Source organism: Oryzias latipes, chromosome 12 (assembly GCF_002234675.1).
Source record: "Oryzias latipes chromosome 12, ASM223467v1".
NCBI classification, from domain to species: domain Eukaryota; kingdom Metazoa; phylum Chordata; class Actinopteri; order Beloniformes; family Adrianichthyidae; genus Oryzias; species Oryzias latipes.
Window position 1 is genome coordinate 14,046,362 of NC_019870.2, and position 21,928 is coordinate 14,068,289.

Here is a 21,928-nt window from a genome sequence, read left to right on the forward strand (position 1 = left end):
AAATAAATAGCCATGCCAAAATTGTACTTTATAGTTTTTATATATGTAAATGTATGTAGTACGGATATATTATTCAAAAAGTATTATCCATAATAAATTCTATTCATTTTAAAGTTAATTATATTACTATTGCTAATTCGAGCATTACTACTGAAACGAGAAAAAAAAAGTTAGTTAATTTTTTTAATATCCTACACGTCCCTTTTCTTCAAAGCCGCATGGTAATGTTGGTTTCTTCCCCCGCGTAACGAGCTGAAGGTTTTCAAGCGGAACTCTACAGTTTCAATGTATCTACCCGGACACAATTCCGGTGCACACCACCGGCCAAAGATGCACGTTTGTTTGTCGTTTTGAATAGTCCAGAGTTTGGTTGATCTTTCTTTCGCAGTGCAGTGGACTTCTTCTTCACGGATTTGCAGGATTGTGAGGAAGTACCATGTCTCGTGCGAGCATGCGCTGTCCGGGCTGCGGCTCCTCCAACATCGTGGACGATGATCTGTACTGTCAGGCGCAGCTGGTGTGCGCAGACTGCGGCTCCGTGGTTTCTGAGGGGAGTTTGGCCGAAGAGTCCTTTAACGGCCCAGGTGAGGATGTCGTGCAGAAACCCCTCCGTCTCTGACCCGCGTGTCTGCCTTATATATGGGCCACATACTTCGACTGTCATAATAAAACGAGTTTAAATATTTGTAAACAACTCAATCAAAGTTTTCATAGTGCCACGAAGGTTGCTTAATTTACGCTCTATTTACTCAAGTCAAATAGCACATTTCAGAGGAAATATATTATCTTTCCAATATAACTACTTGATTCTACTGTCCTAATTTTTCGTAAAGAATGGGACATTTTTAACTTGTCGGAGGAAAGAATCAAGAGAAATGGAAATTCTAGATTACCCATTGTATCTTCTAGCATTTCCATTTATACATTATATAGTTTTTTGTATTTATGTTTTCTTTTTGAATAAGTGGACATTTTGATTTTATCCAAACCAGGCAGCTGAATTACTCATCGAAAATAAACACTAAAATTAAAATACACATCTGCTATCCAAATATTCATTTGTTCTCTTCTTTCTCTTTCGGCTTTTCCCATCAGGGGTCGCCACAGCGAATCATCCTTTTCCACCTCACTCTATCATGGACATCTTCTACCCTAACATTAGCCAACTTCATGTCCTCTGTTAAGACATCCATATATTTCCTCTTTGGCCGTCCTCTTGCCCTCCTGCCAGGCGGCTCCATCTCCAACATCCTTCTACCAATATGTCCACTATCCCTCCTCTGAACATGTCCAAACCATCTCAGTCTGGCTTCTCTGACTTTGTTGCTAACACAGGCAACATGAGCCGTCCCTCTGATGTACTCGTTCCTTATCCTGTCTAACCTGGTCACTCCTAAGGAGAACCTCAACATCTTCATCTCCGCTACCTCCATCTCAGCCTCTTGTCTCTGTCTCACTGCTACCGTCTCTAACCCATAGAGCAGAGCTGGTCTCACCACTGTCTTGTACGCCTTTCCTTTGAGTCTTGCTGGCACTCTTCTGTCACACAACACTCCTGACACTTTCCTCCACCCGCTCCAACCTGCCTGCACTCGCCTCTTCACCTCTTTTCCACTCTCCCCATCACACTGAACTGTTGACCCCAAGTACTTAAACTCCTGCACCTTCTTCACCTCAGCCCCCTGTAACCTAACGCTTCTACCTTGATCCCTCTCGTTCAGACACATGTATTCTGTCTTACTACGACTGACCTTCATGCCTCTTCTTTCCAGAGCAAACCTCCACCTCTCTAGCTGTTCCTCCACCTGCTCTCTACTCTCACTGCAAATTACAATGTCATCCGCAAACATCATTGTCCAGGGAGATTCCTGTCTTACCTCGTCTGTCAGCCTGTCCATCAGCATAGCAAACAAAAAAGGACTCAAAGCTGATCCTTGGTGTAGTCCCACCTCCACCTTGAACTCCTCTGTCTGACCTACAGCACATCTCACCACCGTCATACTTCTCTCATACATGTCCTGAACTACTCTGACATACTTCTCTGCCACTCCAGACGACCTCATACAGTACCACAGCTCCTCCCTCGGCACCCTGTCATACGCCTTCTCTAAATCTACGAACACACAATGCAGCTCCTTCTGACCTTCTCTGTACTTTTCCATCAACATTCTCAAAGCAAAAATGGCATCAGTGGTGCTCTTACGGGGCATGAAACCATACTGCTGCTCACAGATCTCCACCTTCTTCCTAAGCCTGGCTTCCACTACTCTTTCCCACAGCTTCATTGTGTGGCTCATCAACTTTATTCCTCTATAGTTGCTGCAGTTCTGCGTGTCACCCTTGTTCTTAAAGATCGGGACCAGAACGCTTCTCCTCCATTCCTCAGGCATCTTCTCACTCTCTAGAATCCTATTGAACAACCTCGTTAAAAATTCCACTGCTGTCTCTCCTAAGCACTTCCATACCTCCACAGGTAGGTCATCAGGACCAACGGCCTTTCCGCTCTTCATCCTTTTCAGAGCCTTCCTAACCTCATCCTTTCCAATCTCTGCTACTTCCTGCTCCACAACAACCAAGTTTCTTCATTCTGTAGCTTCCACCACTTGGTCTTCTTTTCTGTTTTCCCTCTCTTCTTCTTCCTGACCTCCAGAGTCATCTTACACACCACCATGAGGTGCTGTCTGGCTACACTCTCTCCTACCACCACTTTGCAGTCATTAACCTCTCTCAAATGACCTCGTCTGCATAGGATGTAGTCCACCTGAGTACTCCTACCTCCACTTCTGTATGTCACTCTATGTTCCTCTCTCTTCTGGAAGTAAGTGTTGACTACCGCCATTTCCATCCTCTTTGCAAAGTCCACCACCATCTGTCCCTCCAGATTCATTTCCTTCACACCAAACCTGCCCATCACCTCCTCATCACCTCTGTTGCCCTCACCAACATGCCCATTAAAGTCTGCTCCAATAACAACTCTCTCTCCTCTGGGGATACTCTCGATGACCTCATCCAACTCACTCCAGAATCTCTCCTTCACTTCTAACTCACAGCCAACCTGTGGCGCATACCCACTGACTACATTCACCATCACCCCTTCAATTTCTAACTTTAGGCTCATCATCCTGTCTGAGACTCTTTTCACCTCTAGAACCCTGTTTACAAACTCCCCCTTCAGAATCACTCCTACCCCGTTTCTCTTCCTATCAACACCATGATAGAACAGTTTGTATCCTCCTCCAATACTACGTGCCTTGCTGCCCTTCCACCTTGTCTCCTGCACACACAGTACATCTACATTCCTTCTCTCCATCATGTCTGCCAGCTCTCTGCCTTTCCCTGTCATTGTGCCAATGTTAAGAGTCCCTATTCTCAAACCTATGTTCCTGCCTTTCCCCTTCTCTCTCTGGCCACGGACCCTTCTGCCTCCCCTCTTTCTTCGACCAACAGTAGTCAAATTTCCACCGACACCCTGTAGGTTAACAGCATCGGTGGCGGTCGTTGTTAACCCGGGCCTCGACCGATCCGGTATGTCTAAAGTGTTGTGGATGATTCGCATGGTTATTTTGGCAATTTTTACGCCGGATGCCCTTCCTGACGCAACCCTCTCTATTTATCCGGGCTTGGGACCGGCACAGAGGCAACTGGCTTGCAACATTCATTTGTTCTCAATAAGTGTATTTATTTTCAAATTGATAAAATAAATGAATTAACATCATAAACGATATTAGTTATAAATGATGGATCTTATTTTAGACAGATTGCTCTGCAGTTGCATTTTTCAGTGTACTATCTTTACTTGACATCAGTCAGTAAAAGGCCTGCATGACTGTAGATAACAGTGTTATATTCTTTTGGGCTTTTACTTTTCTTTATTTGCCCAACACTTACTGACAGGTATCAGTTTTTAGTTTTTTATCGACTTTTATAAACTTTTACTATTATTTTTTTCCAACAACACAGATAAAGCGCATTCCAGCTTCTGTATTTTTTTAATAAAAAAAAATTCCATTACTTCCTTTTTTATTCTTTAATGCATTAAATTGCATTTTGTAAATAACCTCATTAAAGCTGAGAACACTATGGTCACACAGCAATCTAGCCACAGGGGTTGCAAGCCAGTTGCCTCTGTGCCGGTCCCAAGCCCGGATAAATAGAGAGGGTTGCGTCAGGAAGGGCATCCGGCGTAAAAATTGCCAAAATAACCATGCGAATCATCCACAACACTTTTGACATACCGGATCGGTCGAGGCCCGGGTTAACAACGACCGCCACCGATGCTGTTAACCTACAGGGTGTCGGTGGAAATTTGACTACTGTTGGTCGAAGAAAGAGGGGAGGCAGAAGGGTCCGTGGCCAGAGAGAGAAGGGAAAAGGCAGGAACATAGGTTTGAGAATAGGGACTCTTAACGTTGGCACAATGACAGGGAAAGGCAGAGAGCTGGCAGACATGATGGAGAGAAGGAAGGTAGATGTACTGTGTGTGCAGGAGACAAGGTGGAAGGGCAGCAAGGCACGTAGTATTGGAGGAGGATACAAACTGTTCTATCATGGTGTTGATAGGAAGAGAAACGGGGTAGGTGTGATTCTGAAGGGGGAGTTTGTAAACAGTGTTCTAGAGGTGAAAAGAGTCTCAGACAGGATGATGAGCCTAAAGTTAGAAATTGAAGGGGTGATGGTGAATGTAGTCAGTGGGTATGCGCCACAGGTTGGCTGTGAGTTAGAAGTGAAGGAGAGATTCTGGAGTGAGTTGGATGAGGTCATAGAGGGTATCCCCAGAGGAGAGAGAGTTGTTATTGGAGCAGACTTTAATGGGCATGTTGGTGAGGGCAACAGAGGTGATGAGGAGGTGATGGGCAGGTTTGGTGTGAAGGAAGGAATCTGGAGGGACAGATGGTGGTGGACTTTGCGAAGAGGATGGAAATGGCTGTAGTCAACACTTACTTCCAGAAGAGAGAGGAACATAGAGTGACATACAGAAGTGGAGGTAGGAGTACTCAGGTGGACTACATCCTATGTAGACGAGGTCATTTGAGAGAGGTTAATGACTGCAAAGTGGTGGTAGGAGAGAGTGTAGCCAGACAGCACCGCATGGTGGTGTGTAAGATGACTCTGGAGGTCAGGAAGAAGAAGAGAGGGAAAACAGAAAAGAAGACCAAGTGGTGGAAGCTGCAGAATGAAGAAACTTGTGAGGAATTTAGGCAGAAGTTGAGACAGGTCCTGGGTGGTCAGGATGAGCTTCCAGATGACTGGGAAACTACAGCAGAGATTATCAGGGAAACAGGTAGGAAGGTGCTAGGTGTGTCATCTGGAAAGAGGAAAGACGGTAAAGAGACTTGGTGGTGGAATGAGGAAGTACAGGAATGCGTCCAGAGGAAGAGGTTGGCTAAAAGGAAGTGGGATGTAGAAAGGACTGAGGAAGGTAGACAGGAGTACAAGGAAGCGCAGCGTAGAGTGAAGAGAGAGGTGGCAAAGGCCAAACAGAAAGCTTACGATGAGCTATATGACAGGTTAGACACAAAGGAAGGAGAGAAGGACTTGTACAGGCTAGCCAGACAGAGAGACAGAGATGGGAAGGACGTGCAACAGATAAGGGTGATTAAGGACAGAGACGGAAAGGTGCTAACAACCCAGGAGAGTGTACAGAAAAGATGGAAGGAGTATTTTGAGGAGCTGATGAACGAGGAAAATGACAGGGAAAGAAGGGAGGAAGATGTGGTTGTTGTGGAGCAGGAAGTAGCAGAGATTGGAAAGGATGAGGTTAGGAAGGCTCTGAAAAGGATGAAGAGCGGAAAGGCCGTTGGTCCTGATGACGTACCTGTGGAGGTATGGAAGTGCTTAGGAGAGACAGCAGTGGAATTTCTAACGAGTTTGTTCAATAGGATTCTAGAGAGTGAGAAGATGCCTGAGGAATGGAGGAGAAGCGTTCTGGTTCCGATCTTTAAGAACAAGGGTGACACGCAGAACTGCAGCAACTATAGAGGAATAAAGTTGATGAGCCACACAATGAAGCTGTGGGAAAGAGTAGTGGAAGCCAGGCTTAGGAAAGAGGTGGAGATTTGTGAGCAGCAGTATGGTTTCATGCCCCGTAAGAGCACCACTGATGCCATTTTTGCTTTGAGAATGTTGATGGAAAAGTACAGAGAAGGTCAGAAGGAGCTGCATTGTGTGTTCGTAGATTTAGAGAAGGCGTATGACAGGGTGCCGAGGGAGGAGCTGTGGTACTGTATGAGGTCGTCTGGAGTGGCAGAGAAGTATGTCAGAGTAGTTCAGGACATGTATGAGAGAAGTATGACGGTGGTGAGATGTGCTGTAGGTCAGACAGAGGAGTTCAAGGTGGAAGTGGGACTACACCAAGGATCAGCTTTGAGTCCTTTTTTGTTTGCTATGCTGATGGACAGGCTGACAGACGAGGTAAGACAGGAATCTCCCTGGACAATGATGTTTGCGGATGACATTGTAATTTGCAGTGAGAGTAGAGAGCAGGTGGAGGAACAGCTAGAGAGGTGGAGGTTTGCTCTGGAAAGAAGAGGCATGAAGGTCAGTCGTAGTAAGACAGAATACATGTGTCTGAACGAGAGGGATCAAGGTAGAAGCGTTAGGTTACAGGGGGCTGAGGTGAAGAAGGTGCAGGAGTTTAAGTACTTGGGGTCAACAGTTCAGTGTGATGGGGAGTGTGGAAAAGAGGTGAAGAGGCGAGTGCAGGCAGGTTGGAGCGGGTGGAGGAAAGTGTCAGGAGTGTTGTGTGACAGAAGAGTGTCAGCAAGACTCAAAGGAAAGGTGTACAAGACAGTGGTGAGACCAGCTCTGCTCTATGGGTTAGAGACGGTAGCAGTGAGACAGAGACAAGAGGCTGAGATGGAGGTAGCGGAGATGAAGATGTTGAGGTTCTCCTTAGGAGTGACCAGGTTAGACAGGATAAGGAACGAGTACATCAGAGGGACGGCTCATGTTGCCTGTGTTAGCGACAAAGCCAGAGAAGCCAGACTGAGATGGTTTGGACATGTTCAGAGGAGGGATAGTGGATATATTGGTAGAAGGATGTTGGAGATGGAGCTGCCTGGCAGGAGGGCAAGAGGACGGCCAAAGAGGAGATACATGGATGTCTTGACAGAGGACATGAAGTTGGCTAATGTTAGGGTAGAAGATGTTCATGATAGAGTGAGGTGGAAAAGGATGATTTGCTGTGGCGACCCCTGATGGGAAAAGCCGAAAGAGAGAAAGAAACTATGGTCACACAGCAGGATCTGCAGAATGGGAGTGGATAAAGAAATGGAATCATCTCACGCATGCTGGCCTGTTTTTCACTCAAACATGCCCACACAATCCCAGCTGTAAAGCTGATCTTATCTGTTGTGTCTTCATATGATTGTAATATATTGTGTGTGACATTGATGTGTTTGAAACAAGCTGTCTTACTGATGGTGAAATGGGCAATAAATCATGTTTGACGTGAAATTTAGTTTTTGTCTGTGTCCTTTTCACAGACATCAGCTACAGCAGGACCACCGCTGTGACAAGAAAACCCTGCGTCAACCTAATACAAGGTGACATCTTTTCTCCACGTTTCTACTCTCTGCTTACAAAAACAACCTTCAGTTTTTTCATGCATATTTATAATCCTCTTTTTCTTTAAATACCTGTAGGTCTCGAGCGTGTGAAGGAAATATCTCGGATTCTCAGAGTCCGCAGAGAAATCGAGGAGCTGGCCCTGACGTACTACAAGCAGGCTTATGAGCACGAGACCTTCCTCCACGTGACGCTCCAGAGAAAAGAAATCCTTGGAGGTTGCTGCGTCCTTGCAAGCTGCAGACAGCAGAGGTGGCCCATCACCGTGGGCACCATCAGCTGCTTGCTGAATGGCGACCCGGCGGCGGTGGGAGAGGTTTACCAAGAGATGATCAAAGTTCTTAACATCCAGGCTCCCACCTTCAGTGTCACAGATGTCATGGAAGCTCATTGTCAAGAGTACGTGTTTTTCTAGAGAAACATTTGAGATCATAACATATAAATATGAATTTAGTCTATTTTAGCATATTTAAGGATTAAGGGCTTGTTTAATTTTTGATAAGTTGAATACAGATTTTTTATTTAGTTGAGTTTCGCTCTCTTTGAATTCCCATCTGTTTTTCTGTCTGACCTTAGGTTTAGGTCTGCCTTGATGAAATTTTAATCCTATGGATTTATTAGGAGTTGGTGTGAGCTTCTGGAGGAATATTAGGCTGTCGGGGTTCTAAATCATTCATAAGGGGCCTTTCATTGAGCATTTTAGACAAATCCACCCTCTATATTTACCTCTCTTTTTACAGATACAAAGTGAGCCCTGGTCACGTTCCTGAAGAACTGGCTGAAGACTCCAAGGGCTTGACCAAGCGGGCCATCGCCCTGGTGGAGCTGGCAGCAGATTCCTGGATCGTGACCGGCCGGCAGCCGCTGCCAATCATGATGGCTGCGGTTTATTTGGCTTGGCAGTCGTTGAAACCGAACGCACAGCGCCTCAAGATGTCTTTGGAGAAATTCTGCAAGTTGGCCAAAGTGCAGAAGAGCAAAACAGCTGGGACAAGGATAACGGAGATGAAGGGGATGCTGTACAAGCTGGGAAAAGAAATCCCCTGGTACAAGGAGGTCTTGACCCCCGATAATGTGGTTAGTCTGGTGGGGGACGTTCTGCAGCACCGCTTCTCTCTGCTAAGGAGAGCTTTGAAATCCCACGAGCTCTCTCTGTTGGAGAAATGTCCAGCGGGCCAGGTGAACCCTTCCTCTGCAGAGACCTCCTCCTCCTCTGACGTATCAGAGGATGCAGGTCAGACTCCAGTCAAATCCTCTGTAAATGCAGAAAAGGAAAAGCAGGGGAGAGATGGAGACGAGAGTCTAAAATCACCTTCAGAGGAAAGCAACCCTCAAACACAAGAATTGACTCAAAACTGGGGGAAAAGAGTGCTGTTCGCTCCCCCGTGTGTGGTCAACGCAAAGAGAAAGAGAGCGGAGCGGCCGCCGCTGCATGTGACCGGAGACGAGGAAATCTCTGACAGTGAAATCGAGTCATACATCCGAACTCCACAAGAAGCTCGAGACTTTGCCATGATGCAGGAGAAGCTTTTTACTTCCAACAATGAGTCTTCATGACGTGTTTCAGATCGGTTGCACATGTTCATTGAGTGATTCATAAATAGAATTCCTAAAATTTACCCCTTTGATAGATTTTGAGGAACCTTTTTGTAGTTTCCTTGTCTATTTCTAAGAAACATTTGACACTGTGATAAACATTTGGTTGGATATTGCAAATGGGCAAATAATTCAGTATTTTTTTTAATTTTTAGTTGAAAGAAAACCTATAATTCATCTGAGGTTAGAGAGACTTTGGAGATCAGAGTCCATCAGTTTAGCCATAAAATTATACCTCTGATTATCGGTCTTTATTTTATTGCTTTCTACCTTTTTAGATTATACAAATTCTTATTGATATAAAAGAGATCCAAAATCAAAATTGAAGGAAAAAGGTTCACATCTTTTTTTGTCCTTGTGTTTTTTTTTTAAAATTGGGCATTTTGTGGAGGGTACGGAAGTCTGAGATTGTTTTTTTAAGTGATTAATAAAATAAGCTGTAACTGTTCATTAGTGTTACATGAGTTCCTTTTCTGAAATTGTAGTTTGTTTGGCAAGAAATTACGTTTTGACTTTTACTTTGAAATTCTAATATTTTTGTCTCTAGTTGCTACAAATTGTTGTGCTGTGAAAGATTTAGTACAAAAAGTTATTTCACAGCAAGGTTTGAGGAGATCTGACCAGTTTGGCTCACTTAAAAAAACAAAGCAGTTCTAGCAAGAAGTTAGGGTTCATTCAAAGTCTGTACATGCACTTTAATTTATTCAAACAGGTATTACATTTATTACCTTTAGCTTTAAATCTTTTGTCTCCTGGTGAAAATGCTTTTGTTTTTTCTGAAGTTGTATTTATTTATTTGACAAAAAAGTGATCCATTTTGCTTCTTTTGTTTACTTTTGCAGATTGTCATTTTACCACAGAAAGGTTTCCCAGTATGTTATATTGCACTGGCATGTTGTGTAAATGTGGCATTAAACACTTTCAGACCTGAAACCGTTAAATTATTTCATAAATCCTGAATTTGGTTCTTCTATAAAATCTTTTCTTAAATTATCAGGTCGACAAACATAATATATCCTATAATCCATGTGTAGGTGATGGTAAAGTTTTTTTTTGACTTTTGTTTAAATCTTTAAAGAAAAAAAAAAAAGAAAAATCAGCTTTATTACTCCATTACATTAATTGAATATGATTTTACTGTGTTAAGGTTGTTTCCGAGCATAAAAAATTTAATTAAAAAGGAAAATTAATATAGATTGAAACTTTTGCCAAGAAATATGAGACATATAACTTAATATATAAACAGTTTTTTTGCTTTACTTTTTCTAATCCATAATTCCTCTGTGTGCATAAATGCTTTAATCTAGTTTGGCATAATTTCATTCATGCTTCTGCAGTTGTTGATTCGGACTTAAATTAAAAAGAATATTTCAGTTGAGGATTTTATTCAGTTTTGTACAATAAAATAAAATCACATGCAGCACGTACTGTATAATAATACACATTTTTCATAAATAATTTTAAGAATATCTTTTGGGACAAAAAGTTAATGAATGTATTACCAATTTAGTGATTCTTTCTACAAAAACTTAAAGATGCATAAGGTGCTAAAATGACAGAAAAATGTTCTTTTGAGACAAAAACTGACTGATAATTGTTTGGTGCCAGCAGTGATAAACAAATGCACCACAGTATTTACTGTTAGATTTTTATAAAATAAAATCATAATTTTGGGAATGTATGAAATAATGCTGAACAGTTTTTTATAGTATTTTTCATGAATCCTTTGTTTAAATTAGAAACAACAGAGAGCAGAGAACCACAGAGAAGAACAGAATCAACCCTCACACAAATAATCTTATATATTGTCACACATAAAATGAAAATCTCTGCCATTAAAAATAATTTCATGACACAAACGCCGGTGTGCATTCATCAGCTACACCAAATGAAACCTTTTGGTTGCAGAACCTAATTTCCCAATATACTGAGCAAGGCATAATGATCACATCTGACACGGGAAGCTAAGTGGAAACAATCACATTCTACTCACCATTTTCAAAATACAATTTAAACTGATGGTTTAATTTTCTCCTCATATCCTGTCTTCTGCACGGGCGGCCCTGTCTCCCTGGTTTTTGCGCCGCTGAAAAATCTACAGGTAATATTCAGCAGATCTCATTTATTCTAAATATCCCTTGTAATGTGATTACAAAGATCCAGGTCCATGAAGACATGCTCTTCCCATTTATGTCCCTCACGTCTGCATGGATGTAAGTCATTTCCACTTTTTGCTGTCATGATGTGAAAGAATTTTGAAAGCTGTGTGATGACAGGAAATCAAAACATCTGTCACAACTGATGAGATCAGAAGATTATTTCTCCCAGAGATCATGGCAGCTCATTAGAAAAACTATTAACACCTGATTGTTTCCGCATGTTGAACGCCTTGACTGTTGAAAGTTTTTGTTTTCTTTTAATTTGTCATCTTATTTCTTAAATTCTGAATAACTCGCGTGGAGTTAATATGGAAGAGGCTAAGCGTCCAAGTCCTTCAAACTCAACAGTTCTAATGGAAATATACTTTAACATTTGTGGTCAAATAAAGTACAAAGAATCCCTTTTCCAGAAAGCCCCAAAAGATGTTTATCATTCACTTCTGCAGGCTAACATAAGGCTACATTTCCAATTTAGTGCAAGTGAAAATGAAACACTTAGTTGCACTGGACAAAGGAAAAAACAAATATTTTATGACTGAAAAACATTAGGAACCCTGGAAATGACGTTAAAAAGAGTTGTTCCCTTAAAATAATAACTTGTGCACACAAAATAACTTTTGTCTCCACAATTTGTTATTTTATCACCAAAAATTAACATATTATTATTTGTGGGCACAATCAACTATTTTTTGCACACAATTTGGAATTTGTGCACATAAATTCTACTTTTGGCAAATAAATTAGTATTTTGTGTGTACAAATCATGCAAGTTTGTCTGCACAAATCATGCTATATTGTGTGCATAAAAAATAATTTGTGTGCAAAATATACTGATTTGTGCACTCAAATTATTACATTTAAGGAACGAAAAGTAATTATTCTGTTAATTCCATCTCATCTTTTTGAATGTCAGTCCACATATGAAAAAGTCATTTTTTATACAAGTCATGTTGAAAGTCTGGATGCTGTCTAGTAATCCTGATTTCCAACAATCTAAATTCTACAATCATTTTTCTGTGACATACCACTATTAAAAAAAACACAGATACAAATTAAAAAGTCTCAATTAAGGACAGTTTTCAAACCCATAGAAAGACGTCAAGTCAAACAATGACTTATGACCGTTTTGACCTTGACATGAAGAACACATCCTGTGTTTGAAGTACTCAGAACAGACAAAAAATGCTGATGTTGTTTTTTTTAGAGTGTGCATAAAATATGTGTACTGTATTTATCATAAATCCAATTTGGATTGGATCTCACATTTAGTACATTGTCTTGTGATCATCTAATGACAAGCAGAGATGGCCACCACATGACTAAAAGATGCATAAAGACCACCTGTCAGAGGAGGTCTTGCTTTTCTGAAAAGCTGATTTAGTCACAAAAAAACTTGATTTGCAGGATGGCAGCATATTGAAATGTCATCTTACAAATATAGAAGTGTTCACAACTCTATCATTAACACTGACAGTCCACTTTACCTCCATGTCAAATCTGTCTGTTATCTTATTCTGAAAGTTTGCTGTCAGCACAAATATGGCAAACTCACACACCCTCTAAAGAGAATTGGAGGCTGCACAAATCGCACTTATTTAATCCAAATTATAATTCAAAATGCAACGTTTGCCCATTAAAGGGAGCTGAATTGTTGCAGTAGTTTGTGTGAGTCACAAAGAAGTCATGAAATCTCAGAAATGACTCCTGCATGAGTGCAGAATCCAGTCACTTCAGGACTGCTGTGTTGGATTTTCACCTATGAAAACCCAGACTGCTTACAAGTTTAAAAATATGCACAGTAAAGGGTTGTTGGCCTTGGAATTTCATCTGCTATAAATAAATAAATATATCAAAAATTCAAACTGATTTGTCTGGAAGTGTCAATTCTAGATGCCCTTCTGAAATCCAGGCCCAACATTAATTTGATTCACAGCTTGTTGGGTAAATTGGCTCATACCTCATACAGTAGTAGGTGTTTCTTTTATAGGGCTGGTTTTTAAGGCCTTAATTTCACATTAACTTTTAAAATTCTATTTGGACAATTAAAAAGCCTGAATACTACCGTGAATGTAAGAAATGTAAGAAATATTTCCACAAAAACGCAGTCCTCAGTGTGGTGGCATTCATTAGGAATTTCTTTCCACCTGCAGTAAAATTTCAAAAGGTTCAACTTGAATAACATCTAAGACGCTTTTTAATCACAAAACCACACCTGCAGCACACTGACTGGCAGGGGCCCCAATGCGCTGTTGGCATTTGAGCATCTTCCGCAGCTCGGAGCGGAAGCGGTCGTGCAGCCATGCGTAGAGGAAGGGGTTGCAACAGGATGAGCTCATGGCACAGAGGTGGCACAGCAGCTGGATCAGTAAAAAGTAGCGCTTGTTAATGAGGTGGATGTCAATGTCCCTCAGCACATTGAACACATGGATTGGAAGCCAACACACAGCGAAGGCGGACACCAAAAGGGCAACCAATCTGAAGATCTTTCTCTTGCGCGCCTGGTGGATGCCTACCTGATCTTGTGTCTTGTTGCCGGGGGCAACACATTTCTTTAATTTTACAGTGATGCAGAGATAGGAAACAAAGACAGCAGACAGTGGAAGCACATATGTGATTAACAAAGTGCTGTATGCATAAGCCCGTCTTTCTTTCTCTTGACCCAACCAGAACTCCTCACAGATGGTGAAGCCCTCCTCTTTGAACTCAACATGGTAGGTGTGAGACACGGCGGGGGCCACTAAGCCGCAAGACAGCAGCCAAATCCCAGAGAGAACGTAGATGCAGGTGGCAACGGTGGTCCTCTTCTTCAAGGGGTGAACAGTTGCATAATATCTGAAAAAAAGAGAAAATTATTCATGAAAAGAGAATAGAATTCAAATGAATGCAAACCAGGAATGGATTTAATACAAAACTTCCTCCAGCAGTCGTGCTGAAAGTCATGAGCTCATCTGTGAAGGTGAAATAAACCAATAAAGCAATTGCAGTTCTTTCAGTAAAGCCTGACGTACTTTCGAAAAGAGCAAACTAATATGTACAAAGCATTTCTGTGACCTGTACAGCCAAGACAGAAAAAACAGGAAATTCTTTAGATTTTTAACTTAAAAGGCTGAACCCAGCTGAGCAAAAAGGGTCAAAAGAGTTTCCAATTGGTGCTTGAGGCTCTAAATTATAGTGCAAAATAGACCACTTTAAAAGAAGACAATTTTGCATTATAGAGGAAAGTCCTATGAGATCTTTTTTGGTGAGCTGTGAGGACATTTGCAAAATCCAGAGTCTAATTAACGTGCTTCTTTGAAGAGCAACACCTGCTTCTTTTTTGCCTTGAATGCAGGAAAAATTACACTTTTATGTTAAGTCAGGTTCAAATCCTCCAGGTGTTAAAAAAAATAAATAAATAACACCAATGTAAAGTAAAGCAAATATTCAGAACACTCAGTGGAAAATAATTCCAAGAAGTAGAAATGATAAAAACCCAACAGGCATCATGAGCACTGAGGTATGTGGAAGAGGAGAACACCTTCACAAAGGTGTGATGCTGGAGGAAGGTTATGATGTGCTACTAAATTATGTCTGCCTCTTGTTGGGTTCATGTTTCACCTTTTTTGTAAGATTCATTTCAATGACAGATTAGTGGGTGTGGCTAACTCAAATGATCTTTCTTTTTTTAACTAATTCATTTTGTGATAAAAACAATCAATTCCGGTTTAAGATTAAGCAGGGAAAGTGTTGCCTGACAGAGCCTTTAACTGCTCAGTGGGCTTTCTAACAAGGATCAATCATAGAAGAACAGCCATTAGTTTCTGCTTCCCCCCACCGAGTCTCAAAATTTAAGACGGCCAGCATCCAGTGTGGAGTGGGTGAGCATGTGATGCCTTGAGCAGTTCTCATTAAAGCTTTCTTCCTGCAGAGGAAACTTGCACTGCTACCAATGCACTTCCCTGCTCATGAATATTTTCTGCACTTTCACTGCAAAAAAAAACTAACAAAACAATAAAAAAGACGACACTGTGAATTTCAATATTTTGTGTGCTTGCGCCCAGAGGTGGGTAGCCACGAGTTACATTTACTAAAGTGACTTTTTGGTTGTCGGCGTTGGACAGTATGAACATTTCCAACAGCGAATCTCGCCAACATGGTTTAGCTTTGGGCAGACAGCAAAAATGAAAATATCAGAGGCCTCAAAAAAGCTAAAGCAGCACAGATGTTTACTCAACACAAAAATTGAACTACACCTACAAAGGTAATATGTCCTATATTAAAAGACAGCAAAGGCGTCAATACTGGGTATTGAAAACCAATTTTCCCAACACAATTGAAACGATCACCATTATAGATTTCTACAAAAAAACAAATGTCGTGCTTTCCTAATTTATTCTACAAATCAGTGGAAATAGACTGTTTTGTTTGGTTAAAATGATTGTAATTTATGCATCTCAAAATGGCAAAATATACATATTCATTATTTATTGTTTACATGGTTGCATAAATCTCAGACTATAAATCAAATATGTTGAAACTGTTACTCAGCAGTTCAGTTTCTTTTTTTACTGGTCTGCTCAAGCATTAATGTTTTTAAGTAAAGATAATCTTGGTACAGTTGTTGGATCCTCTTCTGTCTCAGCTTGTGTCTATTCAAGGTGCTTGTTTGCCGACTTTCTTCATGTTAGCTTGGCTTAAAACCTCTCATAAGTTTTCTTTTCAAAGTCTCAGTTTCAAGTTTCTGATCTGAACTAGTCATGTCTTAAATAAAATGGCAGGTTTAAATCTTAAGTCTTCAGGAACAAGTCAAAATTCACTCATGTAATGAGCGTTCTCTTCTGGCAAAACATCTCGACAAAGAATTAAAATCAGTAGTTTCTGTGTGCAAAAATATATATTTCCACTGTCACAAATTCACATGAAGGAAACAGCTTGACTGGACAGATTCGACTGTTTCAAATTGATTCAACTTGTCTACAAAAGCTTGGACATATGAATGAAAGCAAATGTAAAATCTTAATGACACGTTCTCAGAGTCCTTCGAAAAGAAGGAGAAAATGTCCACGTTGACCTGGATGGAAACAGTTTATTCCACATGCAAGTGTCAAAGTTGAAAAGGTCAAAGATGATCACACTGAACACACACATACAACTAAACATTAAGCTTTCTTTTCCACCACTTACACTATGGTTGCATGTACAGAGCCGGGTAGTAGGCGGGAGATGAAACTCATTAATTCTCTATACTTTGCTGTTAACAGTAAATTCTGATCAGTAGTTTAATTAACCAAGACTTCAAGTTTTGAACCCAGAATCAATATATTTTTGTCCATAGGAAATGTAATTTCTTTGATGTTCTCCTTTTTCGCCACTAGAAATTGATTATATGCTGACAATTGCCACGAAATAATCAAATCAAGACAGGATTTAATTGTCAGCATTCGTCCAGGTTAATGAGGGAGTGCAGAAGTATTTCACACCTCCACTTGGTCTGGTCTGCTTTCAAACATTTGGACAGAGGCAGACCAGAAAACATCATGCAGTCTCGACAGCAGATGATTACAAACAATACTTCCCCCAAGTGAACAAATGTTGCATCTACATTTTGTTTTTTAGACAATTGTGTTTAACATGGCAGCAGGTCAGACCAAATTAGAAGCAAGTTTGAACTAAATACACTCAGAATACTTCAAAGACTGAATACTTCAATGTTTTTCCAAATTAGTGGACTTAATGAACCACATTTGCATAGTAGGTTCATCAATTTCTGATGTTGCAGTTCTGCCCTCTTCTATAGTGAAGGACAGTGTGAATTCTTTAGTATTTCAATAAAGTCCTTGATGACCCATTTCAATGAAAATTGTGTTTTTGGTGTTGTTAATATGTTCTTGTGGCATTTTTCTCATGATGGGGGACATTTATTAGGAAAATTAGGCTGAGAAATTGCATTTTGGCATCCAGCTGGATAGCTCCAATACTGGACCCCATTTTTGTTGCACCTCTAATTAACTATTGCCTTTCTTCAGAAACCATATCCTCAAAAACAAGACAGTTTTTTTGATTTTGGCTGAAAACAATATAATCGTAATTAAAAGACTGCTGGGAACAAAAAGGACCACAAGGACCAAAAAAGAAAAATTTCCTTAATATGTCGTCCATAAAAAAACCTGAGGAAGAACATACAAGGTCATATGCAAACCAAGAAAAATCATTTCAGATCCACCCACCTGTCCACTGCGATGGCTGTTAGGGTGAAGACTGAAACATACACTGTGACAGGTTGGATGAGGAACACCAAGTAGCACATTGAGCGACCAAAAACCCACCCATGTGGGTTGAAGGCGTAGGCCAGAGTGAAAGGAACACACGTGACACACATGAGCATGTCTGAAAACGCCAGGTTTCCGATGAAAAAGTTGGTGACATTGTGCATCTTTCGGGTTCGGCAGATGACGTACAGCAGCAGGTAGTTCCCAAAGACCCCCACCAACACCACGAGGACGTAGCAGGGAATGATGAGAGGCTTGAACGTCTGCAGCAAAGCAACATCTGCAAACTGGGAGCTGAGATTGGTGGAGTTGCTCTGCACGGCGACTTCATAAATTTGACTGTCAGTCTGATCTTGAAGCACAGATGGCTGCGTGCTTCTAGTCGAGTGATTGCCCTCCAGGTGATTCCCCTCCATGAGAGCCAGGCTGAATACCTGCACAGCACGAAATAAAATAAAACTGGATCACAGCCATTATGACAGAACATTAACAACTCCTGCAAAGGTCATGCCGTCATGACGGCTGGAAAATGTAAACAGTTTGTGACATTTATGTGACAAAGCGTGCTTATATTATAACTGACACATTTATACATTACCAGACAAAGAGCACAATTTAATAAGGCTCAAAATCAAGAAAACAGGTCATTGGAAGCCAGGACCAGGAATGTCAAATTGTACAATTTTCTTTGATTCATGTACTACTCTATTGTGGGGAAACATGTTAAAAGCACTAAATGACTGTGCTTGGCCCAGAGTCATTTAACATCCTCCGAAAACATCATTTGTATGTGTTCGTGAGTTCACATCCAGCCCTGGAGCCCCATTTTATTCCCTCGTGGACTGTAACCCACCAGGTCTGAATTGGAATTCTGAAAGCGATGGTTTTGCTTGAGATGCATGAACACATATTAGATCATTCAGCTCTGAGTGGGGTGGTCAGGAGGGGAAATGCAGAGGAATCATGTTGTCCTGACTTATTCATCAAAGAATCAACAGAAGAGGTTGCACAATCCATCTGTCACAGCAGTCGCATCAACAACCATGTCAAAGCAGCCATCATTATTGTTGTGCACATCTGCAGCCACCTCCAATTTAAACAACAGAAAATACGTATATAAATTAGACATATTGTTAGAATTTCACTTTAAACAGGAAAGTTGCTCTAAAACAATCTTGATTTAAAAAAAATGCATAGCATGATCACACATTTAATTTATTAGAAGTAAGTTTGTTAACATTAAAAATAAATATATTTCATTTTTAAGCAGAGGTTTTGTGTTATTGCCTGTAGCTTATAATTGTATTGATTTTTTTGCATGTTCCTTCAAGTTATGGATAAAACTGTCTGAAAATATAGTATTTTTTTTAATCAGCCCGGAGTGTTTGTTGCCTCTTTGTGTGCAGTCACCATGTTTACAATCAGCAATGTGCCTCCAGGAATCTACCAGTGAAGCTTGAGCTCTTCACAAATGTTCTTTTCTTATGCTTTCACATCATGGCGATATGATAGGTGAGAAGGTGTTTGGTTTCTCAATAGACTCCATAGCTTTGCTGTTCTTTAAGAGTTTCTCTCCATCACACAGATTAAAGCTCTCTCAATGCAAAAGCCACAAAATGCACTTCTTCATCTTAATCTGTTTATAAATTTAAATATTTCTTAATGAATGTTTTTGTTGAGCTTTAATGCAGGAGGCTTTCATCTCAAGAGAATTAAGTAAATTATGCAGTCAATTATTCCACCACTGGAGAGGTTTACGTATAATAAAAATTAAAAAAGGCCAGTTCTGTCAATGTTTTACACTGATTCAACTGAGATTTTTATTTTCGAATTTAGCTGCAGTGAAAATTTGTTTTCTTTTGTCATTGCTTACTATTTATGCGTCAAGCACAAGAGAAACATTTGTGTTCCTCCAAATGCTGGATTGTAGAATTCCTTTTTTTGTTAAAAAAAAAAAAGAAGGAAAAATAGCACGTAATAATTGAACAACTATGCCCATGCTTGGACATGTGAAGTGAAGTTTTAAAGTGTTAATTTACTTTGTATAGAAGAGTACAAACAAGCATATATATGATCAGGGTTTTTCTAATTTCTCGACACGTAGAAACCGTTCTTTAGAACCAGCTTTGCTTTGTTTGAATCTCATGTTCAGATTGACTGTAGGTGATGAAGCTTTTTGTATTTCTCATCATCCGGGTGAATAAAACTGAATACCTTTCAGCCAGAAGAGTGAACAAGGGTCCCTCCAGTTTTTGCCAGTGCCGAGTTGTCGGCGAAGCCAGAATTAATGAAAATTCAGTGCCTTATTTGAATTTTTTTGCCGTCACTTTGGCTCATACTCCCTGGCTGACTGCTGTGCTCGTTGTCCTCGGGCTTGTCCTTTTCTTTGTGCATCGTTATAAGAGCATTCATACAAATGCAAAACTATTAACATGCAATTCTATTTGGAATGGACATGTGTGATGCAGAATGACAAGCATTAAAGCAATGTTCAATCCTGGTGTAGCACAGCATTTCTGGAAGAACCTGTTTTGTGTCCAAAATCCTCATTTGGTTCAGTCTGGCAGACCCACTTCAAATTAAGGCAAGAAGATTTTTTTCTTTTTTTTGAAACATACTATTTGAACCATATTACTGCATTTTATTATAAGATTATCTACACTCTGACAATATTAACATTAACATTAACATAAATAAATAGCACTTTGATTTGTTTTGAAATTGCTTATTTCAAGCCATCAAATAAGAATAGTACACAAAAACATTACAATCATCAGTTATACATTCATAAAATGATGTATCAAATTGGGATAATTAGACACAAAATTAATTTACTATTAATTTACATTAATTTTCATTTTACTTTAATTTTAAGTTAAAAAAAATTCTTCAAACAGTCATTGAAGGTTTTTGCAGAACTCAGTGGGAGAATGTAAATACCAAGATTGCCTTTTCTTGTCACATGAATTCCTTCTGATTTTTGGGCAGGAATTCATTTTTAATAAGCAAAAATGAATTGAAAAAAAAAACTTTTGCTTCTTCACTAAAATATAAAACCTAATGCAACCAAATTAAATCATTTTTTTTGTAAAGCACTTTTCCAACTAATGTAACACAAAGTGCTTTAAAATCATTTCTCAATTTAAAAACCAAAAGCAAAAAAAAAGACCTTCACACACATAGAAATTATAAAACACACACAATGCTCACAACCATCCCACGGACAAAACATAATAAAACATAAAATGATTTATAAATAAGGTGCAAAGTTGAAATCTGCTACCACTCTGCCAGAAAAACACATTTGCTTGTGTCATTTTGAACCCCATCCTGAACAAATTGCCAAAAATATGATAAACGAAACAGATTTGCATTTATTTCCTCTGAAAAATGACTTCCATGGCACATCATAAGCCACAATATCATTGCCTGCATGGAAACACAAAAGCAGAAACAAATCTGTTCCCCAGTGACATTTGAAGAAATACAAAATGGGAAGTGGGTTAATAAAAAAACAGACTAAATCTGTTCTAGTGCTTTTTGACAGCCCAGCTTAAAAACCAATATTGGTTCCCGTTCATCACAGTTGTATTAAAGCATGGAGCTCACCTGTGTAGATGTCAGCTGAGTTGAGTTGGGAGTGTGCAGAGCTGACCTTCCTGATGTGCTCCTCACCGAGCTGTTGCTGCTGCTGCTGCTGCTGCTGATGATGATGATTCAAACAGAGAGAAAGGAGGAGAGAGGCGCACAGAGCTGGGAGAACGATGTCTGAGATGACTGCTGAAATGCCAGCAAGCCAATAAGGTGGCTGAGACCCAAAACAATTAATGCCTGGGTTGGACTTGGTGATGACGTTTGATTTAGAGCTATTTAGTTCAGTGATTAGAACTGGCACACGCTGGGGGTCACTTCTCTGATCATAGGTATAGACAGGGTATCTGGCACATAATGATTGCAAGTATTTTTGAGTAGCATCAATGTGAATTTCCTTTTTGTTTTGAGAGAGTTTGCATAGTTAGATATATGTATATATGGTGCGGACTGCAAGTCCAAAGGAACTAAAGGAAAAACAACAAAACTGCATTAAAAAGCCCCAAAAGTGTGTGTTGGGGGGGGGGGGGGGGGGGCAACATTTCACCAATCAGCACTCTATTTTAATGTTTTTGAGGAAAGACGAAAATATAAATAAGAAAACAAAAACACAAGATTTTTTAAAAAAAATCTAAATTTCTGAGGAGAAATGTTCAAGAAGTACAGACACAATGTTGCAAAAAGAGTTTGTGAAATAACAATGTCAAAATATATAGAGCCAAATTTCGCCTAAAACTATTATTCAATTTTGACCCTCCAGTTCACAAT

At 40.1% G+C, this 21,928-nt stretch overlaps 2 protein-coding genes across 2 annotated transcripts; one reads left to right on the top strand and one right to left on the bottom strand.

Annotated features, from left to right (window-relative positions):
* The first annotated feature begins 274 nt into the window (after positions 1–274).
* On the top strand, positions 275–10,122 carry brf2 (BRF2, RNA polymerase III transcription initiation factor subunit). The gene is made up of 4 exons (XM_004074935.3): positions 275–584; positions 7,485–7,544; positions 7,644–7,965; positions 8,307–10,122. Exons 1-4 carry the CDS (start codon positions 437–439, stop codon positions 9,121–9,123), a joined length of 1,347 nt encoding a protein of 448 aa, XP_004074983.1. The 5' UTR covers positions 275–436; the 3' UTR covers positions 9,124–10,122.
* Positions 10,123–10,592: 470 nt separating this feature from the next.
* On the bottom strand, positions 10,593–21,670 carry LOC101164576 (prolactin-releasing peptide receptor-like). The gene is made up of 3 exons (XM_011481835.2): positions 21,179–21,670; positions 17,528–18,003; positions 10,593–14,153 (listed from the first exon to the last, which is right to left on the bottom strand). The coding sequence occupies exons 2-3, from the start codon at positions 17,983–17,985 to the stop codon at positions 13,520–13,522; spliced, it is 1,092 nt and encodes a 363-aa protein (XP_011480137.1). The 5' UTR covers positions 17,986–18,003; positions 21,179–21,670; the 3' UTR covers positions 10,593–13,519.
* Between the last annotated feature and the right edge of the window lie 258 nt (positions 21,671–21,928).

Coding starts and splice junctions, on each gene's coding strand:
- LOC101164576 (XM_011481835.2), bottom strand. CDS start 17,985: ATGGAGGGGAATCACCTGGAGGGCAATCACTCGACTAGAAGCACGCAG. Junction 14,154..17,527: donor ACAGCCATCGCAGTGGACAG/GTGGGTGGATCT, acceptor TCTTTTTTTCAG/ATATTATGCAACTGTTCACC.
- brf2 (XM_004074935.3), top strand. CDS start 437: ATGTCTCGTGCGAGCATGCGCTGTCCGGGCTGCGGCTCCTCCAACATC. Junction 585..7,484: donor AGAGTCCTTTAACGGCCCAG/GTGAGGATGTCG, acceptor TCCTTTTCACAG/ACATCAGCTACAGCAGGACC. Junction 7,966..8,306: donor ATGGAAGCTCATTGTCAAGA/GTACGTGTTTTT, acceptor CTCTTTTTACAG/ATACAAAGTGAGCCCTGGTC.